Here is a 16,750-nt window from a genome sequence, read left to right on the forward strand (position 1 = left end):
ATGACACTTTAATGGGAAGGAACTTTAATAAAAACTAGGAAACAATACAGGTAAGGCAAAGAGTCTAGTTTCTAAATGAAGCACCCAAAGTTACCCATCCCCTCGTGGGTAAAACTCCATCCAAATGGGATCGGCCCAGAACAAGGCCCCAAAGCCTGCTACAAGTCTAAAGCATCTTCCAGTGGGGACCCACAGAAAAGGGTCACAAACAACCGGACAAGCCCGGAAGGAAAAGAGCAAAATCAACATCAAGATAAAAGCTGCTTCAGGCTTCCAGTCTTTTAAATCACCATCCGTCTGTGCGAGATGACATTGTTATAGGACAGGGAGAGGGGCAGCCATGGGGCTGACTAACCACGGATGGCTCTGTCCTAAATCTCGTTGGACGCCAAATCTGTTATAGGACAGGGAGAGGGGCAGCCCAAACCCCGCAAACCTGCCTATACTAAATGGGTTCTGCCATCGGCCGCATCAACACAAAACACATGAGACTAATGGGAAGGATCTTTAATAAAACTAGGAAACAATACAGGTAAGGCAAAGAGTCTAGTTTCTAAATGAAGCACCCAAAGTTACCCGTCCCCTCGTGGGTAAAACTCCATCCAAATGGGATTGGCCCAGAGCAAGGCCCCAAAGCCTGCCACAAGTCTAAAGCACCTTCCAGTGGGGACCCACAGCAAAGGGTCAGAAACAACCAGACAAGCCCGGAAGGAAAAGAGCAAAATCAACATCAAGATAAAAGGTGCCATGGTCCCCTCCCCACGGGTCTCACCCACATCTGTGTCACCCAGTCCACGACCAAAAGACAAGCGCAGTCTCTTCACGTGTCTCTAGGCTCCATGCGCCTCCTCCAGGTCTCCTGGCTCCATCCTGCTTCCTTCCTCAGTCTCTTCTGCAGCTTCTCCTCTTCCTGCTCAGCTCCACCCTCTCTTGGGTGGGGCAGGGAACCCCCCCCTTTGCTGGGGACCACCCTGTTACAACATTACGATCTTGTAAAGTTCCTCAGGTGACTCACGAGAGCCAGAAACCCTGATGGAGGCCAATGTCTCCTTTTCCAGCCCAGAATGGTGAATGGCAAATGATGCAATTCAAAGTTATTCGTTCTCAAATGTGGAATTCTTTCCTATTGCAGCTGGTTTGCGGGCAACATCTCCAGGGCACAATCTGAACAGTTACTGAGACAAAAGGTAAACAGTCCAGTCTTGAAAACTGCCTCTAAGAATCTCTTTCTATTGTTATTCCCAGAGGACAACGCGCTTCTCACAGAAACCTCATTGCTGATCAGATAGTCAGGTCATCGTAGTGCTGGCTGTCCGGTCTCGGGGCTCCTGGTCTGTCACACCAGTCACTTCCTTGCTTTCCATTATCTATTGCTGTGCAATAAGCCACCCCCAAATTCAGTGCTTTGAAACAACAAAGGTTATGACTTCTCACCATTCCGTCAACCAGCTGGGCCCGTCGCCTCTGCAGGCTTCGCTTAGGCCGCTTGTGTGGCTGCTTTTACCTGGCGGATGGACGGGAGCTTGGGTTCAGCTGAGGCAGACAGTGGAGGTGCCATAGTTCCCCCCCGCCCGTGGCTCCCTTAGGCTTCCTCACAGCATGCTGATCTCAAGGCAGTGGTTAAAGCCCCGCGGCTCCATAAAAACATTTACTGAGTCTCTGTGTCTGCCCTGTTTACTAATGTCCTGTTGGCCAAAGCAAGTCCCACGGGCAGCCCAGAGTCCACGTGGGAGGGAACTATACAGGGCGACACAGAGATGAGTTATTGGGGTCATCGGGGTGACAGTCTCCTCAGCTGTCACTGCTCATTAGCACCTAAACCAGAGGACAGCAGATGTAATGAGAATAAATCTCCCTGGTTGTGTTGCTAATTGGCATGGAATTACCAATAGCAAACTCTTGACCTAGAAAAAACGACATTTTCATATAGTTCAACCTAATAAAAACACCAATTATTTCTTTGAGGGATACTAGTGAGAATGTGGTGACCTGACGACCTCACTCAGTATTTTGTCGCATTCCTAGTTTATGACCTGCTCTTTCTGGATCTGCTTAAAATTAGCACAAGTCGTTGAGACAGACAAGTGAGGCACAGAACTTTAACAACTTGTTCTCTGTCTTTGGTTTTCAAAAACGTTCCAAGAGCATGCGATGGAATCTGCGGTTTTAATTCTTATTTCTGGAAGATGGGCACCGTCGGCTGCCATCAATACAGCACGGAGCAAATTACCAGAGGCAGTGCAAAACTAACCCGAGAGGCAGAGTCGAAGCTCGCAGGGTAAACCTCTGCAGAGCCCGCGTGAGGAAGGGAGAGCTGGGCCTCTTCTGTTTCCCACCCGCCAGGAAAGGCAGTTTTCAAGAATGATGATGTTTTCGGTGCCTCCCCCATGTCTTTTTTCTTTTCAGGGAAAAGAAGGAGCGTTCATGGTTAGAAATTCCAGCCAGGTGGGGATGTACACAGTGTCCTTATTCAGTAAGGCTGTCAAGTAAGTACGAACTGTGATTCTTTCTTTTATCTTGCCTTCCTGCTCCTTTCAACAGTCTGCACTGTGAGTCCCATTTTGGGATAAGACACCATCTTTCAACTCTGGAATTTGTGTTGAAGTATTTCCGGTGAACGTGACCATTTTAGCTGCCCTTCCCCCTGCTTCCACAAGGCAGCAGCAGCGCCCCGGTGCACAGCACGCCTCGGCAAAGGGTTGCCCCAATTCCCTCCCAAGCCTAGAAAGAGAAATTGCAAGGGCACCTCACCTCTGGCCTCCTGACCCTGGCCCCCTGCTGAGCTCAGACACCTACCCCGAGTCTGGTTCTCACTGAGTCTCTGCAGTGCAGGCCTAGTGAGCAGGAGGTGAATCCGTGTAGCTCTGTGCCTGGGTAGTTTCTAGAGAACTCTTTTCTTTGTGTGCCTAAGAGCTCTGGTTTGAAGTTGCGCTTCTGGGTTCCAAGCCTGCCCGGCCTTTCAGAGCTTTATGACACAGAGCGAGTTTCTCAGCCTCTGTGCCTTAACCTTTTTCTCTGAAAGGGGCACATTACTAAATTCTGCGGACGAGGTGAGTTAATTCATGTATTGGTCGGATCAGTGCCTGGCCTGCGGTCAGCACTTAGTAACTAGGAGCAGTTGCTGTTATTGTGATTGGTGTTGGGAGAAAGCCATCCTACCTGTTCTGCTGCTCCCACCCCCACACTTACGCACACAAGACCCCACGGTGACCTCCTGCCATTCAGCAGCACCAATGTCAGGATCCCCCACCACAGTTTTACAAGCCACTTTCCCACAGCTGGTTTGCCCTTTTGTTCCTTCTAATTACCCTGCAAAGCAAACAAGGAAGTTGTTTTTATTCGTACCAAGCTAATAAACGACCAGTTTGAAGCTGGGCCTTCACCAGCCAAATTCATCTTCCCTCAGCCACATCCCTGTGTCGACACTGAATCCCCCCACTGTTTGGGGATCAGACTCTGGCCCAGTCTTGATTAGGACTATTTCAAAAAATAATGGTCCTATGTGTGTGACCCTCTCTTAATGGTTAGGTTGAGTGGCCCTCTGCTGGGGGCCTTCTGCATTGCCCTGCGCGGTGCTATTTAAGGGAGTAAAAAAGTTATTTTATTTTGAGAATTTTTCTTACAAAGCACTCACCTCCATTTTGCAATGATAGGATCTCCCCTAGGCAGTCACACGGCATGTTCCGGTGTTAGAAGCCACACCCCAACACATCTCCCGTACTAGGCACACACCGAATAAGAGCAGAGGGAGTCTGGGTGTGCTGGCTGACAAAAGCTCTGTGACCTTCTGGCCCTGAGCTCCAGCCAAACCTGATATCCTGAGGCCTTCTAATCAAGCTGCTTGACACTGGATTCAGTTTTGCAATGGACTAGGTAGACAAATCAACAAACACATGAAGATGGAAATGAAAATAATTCCAGTCAATGACTACGGAAGCGCTTTTTTATGGAACTCCCCCGATGGGCTGGAGGGGATTTCATGTCAAGACTAAGAGCCAATTAGCCATTTGTAACAAAGAGAAGTGCGCTCACTCCTTTTTATAATTGCAGTTTTAACTAGGCTGAAATTACAACAACTTATTACAGCTACTTATGTACCAAGCTTACTGCAAATGTATCCAGCTATTCGTGTGTCTAGGTACATGTATATGTATATGAAATCTCATCCGATTTTCATCACAGCTGGGTAGCTCGCTAGCAAGCAGTAGAACTGAACTCAACTCAGTCCTTGACCATCATGCCCATGGTCTAAACTCTAAGGCAGGCTTATCATTCCTCATTAGGCTAAATCGATGGGCATTAATTCACCACTCCTTCTAAAAGTTGAGCAAAAGCAGAAAAACAGATTCTATGTGGAAAAGGTACAAGTTCACATAAGGAGTTGAAGCACAGCCTTATCCCCCTCCTATTCATCCCGGGGGGCGAGAACACCCACAGGCTAATCAGCACTGCTGCCCACTTTTCTCTGTCTCTGATTATCCTAAAAGAGAATTCATGTTCCGAATAATGACCCTGAAGAAGTGCAGGGCTCTCAGTAATCAGAGGAAGATGCCAGCGTTTCTAGTTGCTGAGGGAGGAGCAGGCCTAGTGCTGGGAGCGCGCTGCATGTGAGCTGTGTGTGTGTGCACGGAGGAAGCGCCGAGCTCAGAGAGACGCCCTCCTCCGTCATGTCCATAGTCACGGACACCCCAGAACAACACCGGATGTCAAGACTGAGAAACTCTCTGTGACTTAACCTCTCCAAAATTCGTCAATGCTCCTAAAATAATAAGTTCACTATTATTTAATCAAGCCTCAATTGTTTCAGACATTGTGACATTCTTTCTTCCTGACCAGCGACAAAAAAGGAACTGTCAAGCATTACCACGTGCACACAAACCCCGAGAACAAGCTGTACCTGGCAGAAAACTACTGTTTTGATTCCATCCCCAGGCTGATTCACTATCATCAACACAATTCAGCAGGTAATTTCAGCTTCCCTTTTATGGGTCCTTGTTGATAAATACCAATCTTCTTGGATACTCCGGGGCCTCCTAAAGTCTTAATTACACAGGTAACCATGAAAGGGGGAAAATGCTCTCCAGGCCTACGCTGGCTGTGCTTTTCCACCCACATTTCCTGGAACCTAACATTAAACACTCCATAACAGCAGGCAGAATGCAGTCGAGTCACTCAGAAGTAGAGATTCTCTTTATAAAAGCATTTGTGGGTTTTTTTTAATGTCTATAAAAGTAAGTTGATTGGAAAATTTAAACATTATAGAAATGTACGTCATTGGAGGGATAACCTCCAGGGACAAGTTGGTATCTTTTTTTTCTATGCTGTACTAATACTCATTACTCATTATATATATACCATATATGTGTCTAGCTTATTTTTATAGAGGTGAGGTCATTCTACATATAGTACTCTTGGGCTTGCTGTCTTTACCCAGCTTGCTGTCTCAGAGGCCTTCGCATGCAAATACAAGCTCACTGTGGTCTGTTTACCAGCGCCGTAGCATTCTGCTGCGCAGTTACCCACATGTGTTCCCGAGCCCTCCATTGGTGAGCAGCTGGATCATGCCCAGGATTTTCCCCTCCTCACCCCTGTTCCCGTGTACAGTCCTGCACACGTAGCTCTGTGTGCACCCATCGCAGTGTCTCTGTAGCGAAAGTCCCTACAAGTGGAATTTGAGACAAAGGCAAAGAACTTTTAAAATTTAGACAGTGTCAAATGCTTTTCAGAAATTTATAGTCCCGGGCCTCCCTGGTGGCGCAAGGGGTTAAGCACTGCACTATGAGGGAGTCCACAGCCTCTGCAGCACGAGTTCTATCCCCGGCCGGCCAGGGAGAAACCCACATGGCGCGGCAGACCTCTCCTGTCTCGCCCGCTGCCCCCCTCAGCAGTGTGTTTCGGTAGATCTGCCTGTTCTGTTCCCCGCTCTCTCTGGTGAATCTTTTCACCCCCCGCATCTCTGGCCTGCACCTCAGCTCTTGTATGCATAAATGGATGAATCTTTGGAGAAAAAGAGAAAAAAGAAAAAGAAATCTTTACTCCTGCCAACAGCCATTTCCCTCATCCTCACCAACACTGAGTGACATTAATCTTTTTAAATTTTGCCTAATGGACTGGTGAGCACGTGTGCAGTAATTCTCTCTGACGGAGAATTCAGTAACCTTGGTGTGGTCATCATTTCACAGTATATACGTGGATCAGATCATCACGTTGTTCACCTTAAAGTTACATATGTCACATGTAACTGCTCGATAAAGTTAGGGAAAAATAATAAAAATGAGCCCCTTCTGAATGTCTTTTCTAGATCACTGCTATGGGCAGTGACTGGGTGCATTTCCAACAATGAAAATTGTGGGCTCAGTATCAAATGGATGCAGCTCTCTGACCCGATCCCATACACATTGGCTTTAGACCTGCCTTTCATTTTCCTTCTTTTTTTTAAAGATTTATTTATTTATACATGAACTGGGGTGCAGGTCAGAAGCGCGGGAGGGTGAGAGGATTCACCAGAGCCAGAGTGGGGAGCAGAACAGGCAGATGGACCAAAGACACTGCTGAGGGGAGCAGTGGGCAAGACAGGAGAGGTCTGCCGCGCCATGTGGGTAGCTCCCTGGCCAGTTGGGGATCGAACTCATGCTGCAGTGGCTGCGGACAGCTTCATAGGCTGCATCTTAACCCCTTGTGCCACCAGGGAGGCCCAATTTTGTAATAGTTTTAATTTTTTAAAAATTCAAGTGATTTAGTGTTTATTTTGTACTCAATGTACTGTTTGGATTTTTTGTCAAATAGACACGCTGTGTGTATCCCCATTTAAATATAGGCCATTAATGAGATAGCAAAATAAAGGTGAGGAAAAAAATTTATATGAAAAGATTCTCTTGAGTAACTTCAATAAGATGTTAATTAAATCACATAAAGTGGGGCCTCCCTGGTGGCGCAGCGGTTGAGCGCTGGGTTGCAAAGCTCCCCGCAGCCTCTGCGGCACTGGTTCGATCCCTGGCTGCTCCCCAGCCACTGGAGGAGGGTCCCACATGGCGCGCAGACCTCTCCTGCCGCCCGCTGCTCCCCTCAGCAGTGTACTTCGGCCCTTCTGCCTGCTCTGCTCCCCGCTCTGGTGAATTCTCTCACCCTCCCGCACTTCTGACTGTACCCAGTGCTTGTATAAACAAACAAACAAACAAATAAATAAATAAATAAAATACGTGTCTCTTTAAAATAAATAAATAAATAAATAAATAAATCACATAAAGTGTTTTACTTTTTTGATGTTTGGCTTTACTCTTAATTTTAATTTGCATTGGGTTAATTAGTCAAGTCAATCCATACAACTGCAGGATGGAGGGGATCAGAATGGGTTGTCCCTCTGTATGCAACGTCCTGAACTCTGCTTTTTCAGCTACTCTGGAGAGAGCAAAGCAGGGGTGGGAGCCACTGTGATGTCATAAATGTGCTGTGTTAAGATGTGACCATATGACCCTGATCCCATTGCAGGCATGATCACCCGACTGCGCCATCCTGTGTCCACGAAGGCCAACAAGGTTCCCACCTCCGTGTCCTTGGGAAGCGGTACGCACATGCTCTTGAGTTCTTCAACTCTGTTTCCCACCATTTTTGGTTTACAAACATCGGGTTGATTTACTAATCAAAACAGGAGAAACACAGGAAGGAGGTCTCCTGTTCCACCGGAAGGCCTTCTGCTCTTATTAGTTGCTCATGTTCTTAAAAATGAAATAGAACGTTTTCCTATACCCCCAACCTAACGCTGCGGTCTGTGCAGCATTGCCAAAGTATTGCCAAGTTTTTCCTCTTCTTCGACCTAATCCACGCCTCCAGAACCACATGGCCTGTCTTTTCCTGTGATCCTGTGCTACTCGGGGGGGGGGGGGGCGCATCTTCAACCTTGTGTGTTTAGGAAAATGACATCCCTCCAGATCACAGTTTAATTTGCTTTACAGTAAAATGTAATGATGTTTTACCAAGCTAAGGGCATCCAGCCCATTTTGACAGCAAGTCTTTGCAGACTGCCTCTGGTTGGCAAAGCCCCTGAGCGCGCTCGGCAATAACCGCAGCTACTTCGGGAACAATATTGTCTTGGGTGATACTATTGTGTGCTCTAGTAGGTGAGGAGAGCTCAGGACTCAGGGTTTTTGTAAGTGATCAACTTAAATAAAAATTCTTGTTCTTCATGTCATCAGTGTGAAAGCCTCATTGGAGAGGAGCCCCTTGGTGAGTGGACAGCCCCAAAGCCTCCAACCGTCGTGGTAAAGAGTGTCCATCTTGCCTTGTTAGGAATCTGGGAACTGAAAAGGGAAGAGATCGCCCTGTTGAAGGAGCTGGGGAGTGGCCAGTTTGGAGTGGTCCATCTGGGCAAGTGGAAGGAGCAGTATGACGTCGCTGTCAAGATGATCAAAGAGGGCTCCATGTCTGAAGATGAATTCTTCCAGGAGGCCCAGACCATGATGTAAGTCTCCCCTGAGCCACGCAGCTCAGCCCTCACCGTGGGCGGACCTTCGTGCTCCCGGGCCTGTCTGTAACAGCCAAGGCCTGGCACAAGAGTCCACCTACCATAGAGCTACATATTTAGAAGTTACAAGCCTTGTGCACACACTGGTAAGTAAAACTGGTTCGTCTTTAGCAACCCGAAAGGTCATACTGGAATCTAGAATTCTCAGGGCTCTTTAGAGAAACCAGCATCGAGCTCATGACCTGCTCCCCCAGCCCCCTACGAAACCCCTGCCTACCCCTTTCTCCTCCCATATCCAGTTCCTGCACTTAGTACTTGTGTGCCGCCCCCCCTCCAGCTCCCTCTGTGTCTCCCACAAACAACTATCTGCTCGGCTAGGGATCTCAGCTAGGGCAGGCTCGCCAGCAGCATGGTTCTGTGTCACAGGGACAGACCCAGGAAGGGTCTGCTTGGGTCCTAAGCTGGAAGAGGCCTCAGGACTAGGTGGACAGGGCATTCCAGAGTCCTAGCACGCCTAGGCGGGTCAAGAAAGGGACAGATGTGTCCTGAGTGGGCAAATCGCCTTGGCCTGTGGCCTGCTGACCCTGCGGGAAGGGCGTGGTGGGCTAAGTGGCCCTGACAAGAGCACGTCCAAGGCAGGACCCTCTGGCGGCCCAGCCAGGCCATGCTGAAAACGAGCACACAGCGTGCACGACTTCCTTCCTCTCCCTGGAACCTTCGATTCGGTCAGCAAAATAATCCCTTTCAACCCCACTTCTTTCCCTCCCCTGATAAATGAAGACTCCCTTTTTCCCTGACAGGCCTCAGCTCCACAGTCCTCAGTTTTTGACAATACATATGCATGTTCTTCCCTCCCTCCCTGCGCCTCAAGTACAAAGAATTATTTTAATAATTCGGCCTCTGTCACCTCGTTGAGTCAAACTTTGAAGAGTGACCAACCACCCATGTTGGCCTGGGACTTTCCTAACATAGCAACTGTTTTCATTTTACCTATGCTCGTCACAGTCTGAGAGTACGTGGGTTTTTGTTTTGTTTTTTTTTTTTCAGAATGACATACTAGACGTGAAAGTTACATGCTTAAAAATGGAAGCAACACTCTTGGGGTGTTGCACTCTCTGAATCAGTCAAGGAAGTTGTGGATCCCACATGACACTAGACAGGATTTCCGAGGCACCAGCCCCTTGCTTCCCTAGGAGAGCTGGACACAGCACCTGCAACTGCTAAATTGCAGCTGAGGTTGTCACGGCCTACTCCGAGGCAGCATTTTTGCCTCGGAAGGCGAATGTCCCCAGGAGAAGACCCTAAGCTTTGCCCTCTTTCTCCGCTCAGGTAGAAGGGGGACGTTAACACAAACGAAATCCGAGGGTGGTTCTTTCTTCAAGACATGGAAAATGGAGTGTGCAGATTCGGTACTGAACTTTGAACATCTGTTGCTTCCAGGAAACTGAGCCACCCCAAGCTGGTGAAATTCTACGGCGTGTGTTCAAAGAAATACCCCATATACATAGTGACTGAGTACATAAGCAATGGCTGCTTGCTTCATTACCTGAAGAGTCACGGAAAGGGACTCGAGCCCTCCCAGCTCTTAGAAATGTGCTGCGATGTTTGCGAAGGCATGGCCTTCCTGGAGAGCCAGCAGTTCATACACCGGGACTTGGTAAGCAAGTTCAAAGCCAGGAAAGAGTCCATCCACAGTTCCACCTGCAGCCGCGGGCAATTGGGGGGGACGGCCCGGAGGGCATCTTCTTGGTGCTTATTTGCCACTTGCTTAAGCACACGGCACTATTGTAATAACAGACGCAGTTTTGAAATAAAATATTGAAAGAACAGAAAGATAGAAGCCATCGAGATCTCTGCAGCTGTGTTGTGGCGTGAAGGGAAACAGAGAGGAAGAGACTTCGGTCAATTTTGCGTTTCTCCCAACTGTTAAACCCAAGGTGACCTTTACTCCAGGAAGAGCTAACACAGTGCTGACGCAGTCACGCAAGGCCGCCCCTGGAAATAATGAAAGAAAGCGACCCAGAAGGAAAAGAAACATGGGGTCTTTGGGTCAGGGCGGGCGTGAGCAGTGTTTTGCTTGGCACACGCTGGTATTTATCTCGAGGGATTTTCTTTCGCTGAACAGCAAACAGGCCATCCACGGCAGCCCAGTGCGTTTGGTCAGCCTCTGCTGCATCTGTTAACGCACAGGATTCTAGGGGTGGGGAGGGAAGCCCTAGAACGGGGTTCTGTCTTTAATGCAGGATACCTTTCACGTTGTTTGACAAGGGTGGGTGCTGGGGTGGCAATACTTAGGGGAGCACACTTTCATACAGAAAAATTAAAAATTGCAAAGGAAAAAAGACTTTTGATCCTTCAGATGTCTTATTGGAGATGCAGCATTTGGGGTTATGAGAGGCGATCTGAGATTCTGCTGAAGAGAGAGAGAACAACTCATTTAAATGTCAGGAGGTTTGGGTTAGTTTTACTACTTGGTAATTTTGTTCTTTCTCCAAAGGCTGCTCGGAACTGCTTGGTGGACAGTGATCTGTCTGTGAAAGTATCTGACTTTGGAATGACGAGGTAAGTCAGTTTCAGAGAGGCAACCAGTGGGTAAAGCATTAACACTAGGAGAATTTTTGTTATCGCGTCATTAAACTTTCCATATCACCAAGTAAGGCATGAAAGTCGGCCCGAAGACTGTCTTGGTGAGTTCTGTCACCTCGCCGTGATTTAGGGATCCCTATTTTGATCATGATCGCAGTTTCTAAGAGTCACTTCCTTCCTTCTGAATCCTCACACTCTGCGTCTCGGGGCCAGTTTTCATGGATTTACGTAGGAAATGAAGACAGACCTGGGGGTCTTCCCATGCTACAAACACTGCTCAAGAGTCTGTGGGAGATACTGCTGTGAGTGGGGGGACCTGCCCTCAATATATACGCACCTGAGGCTACAGGGCAAGTAGATAAGCCTGACGTTGAGACAAAACACAGCTATCGCGTGTGTGACTCAACCTCAACGCGCGGAATTCCAAGCCAGGACGGCACCTTGGCAGAGAGAGCTCGAGTTGACCGAGCTCTGCAGTTTGCAAACAGAGTCCTAAAACACCAGAGGAAGATCTGGGGTTTTGTGGTTTTTGTCTTCTCCAAAATTCATTATTTGGAAGTGCTCCTTTCCCAGGGCCCCCAGTGTCGGCAGGGGACCCCTGAGCTGTGTGCTACCTGCCACCCCTCCAGCTCCGGAGTCTCCTACACCGACACTCCAAGGTACGAGAGTTAAGCTGCTCTCAGCGCCCTCAGGGACTGCTCCCCGCCTTGCTCTCAAAGCAGGAGAACCTGCTGTTTTGCCAGCAGCCAGGAAATAGGCTGTCCGGCTCTTTGTCGCTTAGGAAAAAGGAGTAAGGAACCCTGAGGCCAGGCAGCAGACCGTGCTGGTTACGAGGTTGTGCAGTCACATCGTTCAGAGGCCTGTGATATAACTTGGTTCCGAGGCTTGGGGGAGGGTGTGCCAGGAGCAAGCCCGGCTCAGCGGTGCCAGGGTAGTTCCCAGGTGTCTGATGAACTGCCGGAATCAGGAGGGAAGCGTGGAAGGTGGGTGTGACCCTATGAACGTTTTATTTCTTCTTATTACTATTTCGAAGAATGATTTGCCAAACCAGCATTTTCTGATGTTTTCAATTGCACAAATATCATACTTTATGTAAATGTATCTAACACCTTTGGCCATGCGAAGGTTTGGTATAAATAATACCCAAATTTTCAGCTTCCTAATGTTGAGTCGATCCTTTTCCTTTTTGTGAGTAAATATATCCCCTCTTTCAGGTATATAAATAATATATGCCTAGTGTAAGAAATAGAGCAATCGTGTAGAAAGTAAAGAGTAGACTCTGCCCCCCACCCCTTCGCGTTTTTAGCACAAAGAGTAACTACAGATGGCGCATTTGACGGATGTCCTTTTAGTCTTATTCCTGGGTCTACTCGATCATGCACACAAATACATGCATTAACTGTCCCCAGGCTTCCAAGCCCCTCGTACATCACATTTCACACACCTGCTTTTGAACACAACCTTAGGCAATTTTTTTTTTTAATTGTGGCGACTATAGAGCTAGCTTGTTTTTCCAACGGCTGCATCCCATGGTGCATTAATGAACCTTACTATAGTGAATCATCCCTCAACCTATGGACATTGGGGTCGCTTCCTTTCTTATCATTCTATCAACAAGACTGTAGTGAATATCCTTGAGCAAAGATACCCACAGTCTCCACATCCCCATAGGCGACTGCTGTTCATCCTTGTTTGTAACAGCAGAAGATTGGGAACAACTGACGTCATTAAACAAACTCTGTTCATCCATAACAGGGAATACTAGTTACAAATTAAACACGACGCTGCAGAAGATCATGTAACCACGTGAGGAAAATGTTCTTGATGTACCCAAGGAAAAACAGAAGCAAACCTCAGTGCCACAGAAACCCAATCTTGTTCAAATTATATATTGAAAAAAATGGGAAAGTGTTTCGAGTGGATAAACACTCAAAAGTGTTTATCTTCAGTAGTAGAATTGCAGGTTATCTGCGGGGGAGGGTTTGGAGTGATTTTGTTTCTATATTTTTGTAGTTTTCTATATTTGCCAAATAGTTGACATTCATATTTTGGTACTTTCACAGTTAGAGTTCATTTTTTAAATGCTTAAAAGTCATAAGCGGCTTCTAGCTAAACCCACACAGTGACAGGGGCCAAAGAGCCAGAAAGCCCAGGCGCTTGGCCCAGGCTGGGTGGCCCTACACCCTCATCAGCCTGACCCCCCAGAGGCAGCAGCCGTCAGGGGTCTTCCCATCTTGCTTGGTTGAGTGGCTTAAGATCTTTGCTGCTTCCCCCACAGGTATGTCCTGGATGACCAGTATGTCAGTTCGGTGGGAACAAAGTTTCCAGTCAAGTGGTCTGCCCCAGAGGTGTTCCACTACTTCAAATACAGCAGCAAGTCTGACGTATGGGCATTCGGTAAGAAGGTGGCCACACGGGGCCCAGCCCCATTTCGTAAGCGACTTCCACAGCAGGAAACCACGGGAGCAGCAATATCCATTTTTAGCAAAAGCCCTGAGAGCTTGCAAAAGCACCAGCGTGCCCTGAGACCAGCTAGAGACAGACACGGTGGCCTCTTCTGGGGTGGGTGTGGCCTATCTGCCCACGGGCATAAAAGCCAAAGGGGTTTAAAAGGTTTCAAACAGCTTTTTTAAAGCAGTTATTGAAAAGTAAAACTCAACTTGCATGAAGTCCAAAAGGCTGACAGGCTTAGAAGCCTTCAACTCTGCATGAAAGCAGCGGTGAGAACCACTCCCTCCTCTACCGGGCAGTTCTTTGCACACACCAGGTATAAGCACCAACGTGACTCAGGGCTTTCTCGGGCTCACCTCCACTTCAGCTAGTGCCCTCATTAAAATTCAAAATTCAGATCAAGCTCAACCAGCGTCCAGCACGAAATCCAAGGGTGTGTTTCTGTAAATCAAGTTAGGTGGGAGCCCAGCCAGGCCCGTTGGGTTCTGTACTGTCTCTGGCTATTTTGTGCGGCAACAGCAGAGTCGAGCGGTTGCCAGGGAGACTGCATGACCCATAAAGCTTAACCTACTACTGTGCCTCCCTTTTCAGAGAAAACCTACTGACCCCTAATTTATTAAGAGAGCTATACTGAAATTGAGGTAAGGTAATCAGAAAACAGAAACCATTCTTCAGTTGTGAGTTTGGAGATGTTCTGATATTTTCCTGCATTGTGAGGAATGCCAGGCCTGTTTACAATCACTAGTGGATAAATAATCCAAATGACATAAAGTTGTGGGGTATATTAAATACAACCAAGGCCTATATTTCATGCCTGGCTTAGTCCTTAAGCAAAATGTGACTTTCTAGATGATATTCATAAGACTGCCTGAAAAATGGAAAAAAATTGTTAGCTATTTATTTGTCTATGTGACACAATATTTTAAGAATAGTTTTTCCTTTTGGAAAAGTGCAAAAAATAATCCAATGTACACAGACAAAGGAAAAATCACAAAGAGCATTTTGGCAAATATTTGATGTCGTTTTGTGCTGATTAACATATCACTGCTTTCAATCTCCTTGTATCAAATGAAACGCCTTATAAAAGAAAGTCTAAAAATTCAGGATCCTTAAGAATTACAGCATCTCTTTGACTTCAAAATTGCATTACCCAGCTTATGCACAAATCTGATACACTGGCACTTGGCTCCAGATATTTTCTGGCTCTTTCCAAAACCTAAATTCATTCTTAAATCATTTGTCCCCAGTGAAGAAATTCAAAGCATCAAGATTGGGCCTTCCTGGTGGCCTGGAGGTTAAATCTCAGAGCTATCATGGCTACGGCCTGAATTCGATCCCCGGGCAGGGAGCTGACCCACACAGGAAGTCCCGCCGAGGTTTTGAGCAGTGATACTCTTCTTGGGATAAGGGGGTAGGCCTCCAGAGAGTTGTGGAGGAAGCAGCAAGGTTTGGAATGGTTTTAGAATTTTTTATCATGCAGTCACTTCTCATATTGCCTTGCGGTAAGGATTTTGCATAAAATCCATAACCGTGAAAGTTTTGAAGTTAGCACTTCAGTTATATGATTCTAGAAGTGTGCTTCCTCTGCCCCTATTTCTGGTTTTCCAAGGCATGTGACACATATGGGCTATTGAAATCCTCCAGCTTGGCCACCCTGAGCCTGTCCCGTACTCCGTGGACACGTGTTCCCACCTATTTAGCCCTCATGGCACCATAACAGTGTGCAGATATCATATTCTAGAAGGGATCCTGGGCAGAGAAAGTTGCCCAGCCTCCACATGGTGGAACTGCCACCCTCTTAACCGCTGCAACCTGAGCTCTGCTTCTTAAGCTGGAGACTATGAAGCCCTGTGACTGCAGAAACCAAACCCCCAAATGCCATTCATTCAAAAGGACCCAAAGTGTTAGGAACCACTGAGACTCTGAGAACAAATGTGGCCAACGATTTCTTTTTTAATGCCCATGAAATGTCATTTGATTGCACAATGAACTCATTGCACGTCACCGCCAAGACAGAAAGGACCAAAACTTCCACCCGCCTCACCTCAGGCTTGGGGCCCGGTGGTGTCTTGGTGACTGGAACAGGCCCCTCGCCTCTCTGCAGCAGCCCAGCATCTCACCCCAACTCCCTCCCTCCGCAGGACCCTGGCCATCTCCCGGGTTACCAGCAGTAACCGGTGTCAGGGTCCTGCAGACAGGGGAAGAGACACTGGACTCTGGAAGTGGTGGCTCCCCCCTCCTCCTTTCTGCTACGACGTGTTTACAGGGGTCCCTGGCTCTGCCCCAGGCTTCCTACCTGGCAGGAGGCGCTCCCTCCACACACTCGTCCCTTCTGATGGGTTCTTCCTTTGCCTGTCTCTGTGGCCTCTCGCCGTGTAGGCATCCTGATGTGGGAAGTGTTCAGCCTGGGGAAGCAGCCCTACGACTTGTACGACAACTCCCAGGTGGTCGTGAAGGTCTCCCAGGGCCACAGACTCTACCGGCCCCAGCTGGCCTCAGACACCATCTACCAGATCATGTACAGCTGCTGGCATGAGGCAAGTTCCCCCCGGGGGCGCAGGGAGGGCTGCCGCCAGGTGTTTCCCCTCTGGGCAGACTATTTGAGAGAAGGCCCCGCTGCAGAGCCCCGGGGCCCGGCCTTCCAGCATCGGTAAAGTAGGTGCGGACAGTTTTACAACCTATGCTCAGCTCTAGAGAGATGAATCCATTTCTTCATCAGGTGACGCGCTCTGAGGGAGGTACTGTATAGCACAGCAGCAGAAATAAGAGGCCTGAGAAGTTAAGTGATTTGTCCAAGTCACACAGCTAATAAGAGGCAGGTGGGCTAGCGCTGGAGTTCCGGTTCTTAGCCACAGTCCCGGGGGGATCTCGTACCAGACAGCACAGAAGCAGGCGGAGGGAGCACATGGTATATTGCAGGGGCAGGACAGGCCACAGTGCAGGTTTTCTGATCCCATGCAGACCGGGTAAAGGAGGAGTCAGAGTCCTCAGTGGCTTTTTTGCAGGTCTTTTATTGGGGTTCACCAGGCATATAGCAGGCAGGGGTGCTGGCTGGGGGGGCTGGCAGGCTGGCAGGCCTCCCAGCCCCCAGCAAGTCTTCACTCTATCTGGGCTCTCTGGCGTTCGTTCTGCTGCTTCTCGGCTTCTCTTTCGGCTTCTGCTTCGGCTTCTCCTGCTGCTGCTGGCGTCCCCGTGACGCCGCCCTTAAAAGCACAGTCTTAGCTCAGCTGAATCCCATCGACCTATGCCCAC

At 48.2% G+C, this 16,750-nt stretch overlaps 1 protein-coding gene across 1 annotated transcript in view; it reads left to right on the forward strand.

Moving 5' to 3' along the window:
• Positions 1-16,750, forward strand: part of BMX (BMX non-receptor tyrosine kinase) — a gene marked incomplete at its 3' end in the record, with an annotated part of 41,290 nt that overhangs the window by 22,375 nt on the left and 2,165 nt on the right. The window contains exons 9-17 of the mRNA XM_084258186.1: positions 1,133-1,187; positions 2,407-2,486; positions 4,837-4,964; positions 7,489-7,563; positions 8,287-8,458; positions 9,902-10,118; positions 10,959-11,023; positions 13,326-13,444; positions 15,878-16,035. Of these exons, the coding sequence (XP_084114312.1) occupies positions 1,133-1,187; positions 2,407-2,486; positions 4,837-4,964; positions 7,489-7,563; positions 8,287-8,458; positions 9,902-10,118; positions 10,959-11,023; positions 13,326-13,444; positions 15,878-16,035 (1,069 nt within the window). The remainder of the gene's footprint in view (positions 1-1,132; positions 1,188-2,406; positions 2,487-4,836; positions 4,965-7,488; positions 7,564-8,286; positions 8,459-9,901; positions 10,119-10,958; positions 11,024-13,325; positions 13,445-15,877; positions 16,036-16,750) is intronic.

Source organism: Talpa europaea (assembly GCF_964194135.1).
Source record: "Talpa europaea genome assembly, chromosome: X".
In the NCBI taxonomy this organism is placed as follows: domain Eukaryota; kingdom Metazoa; phylum Chordata; class Mammalia; order Eulipotyphla; family Talpidae; genus Talpa; species Talpa europaea.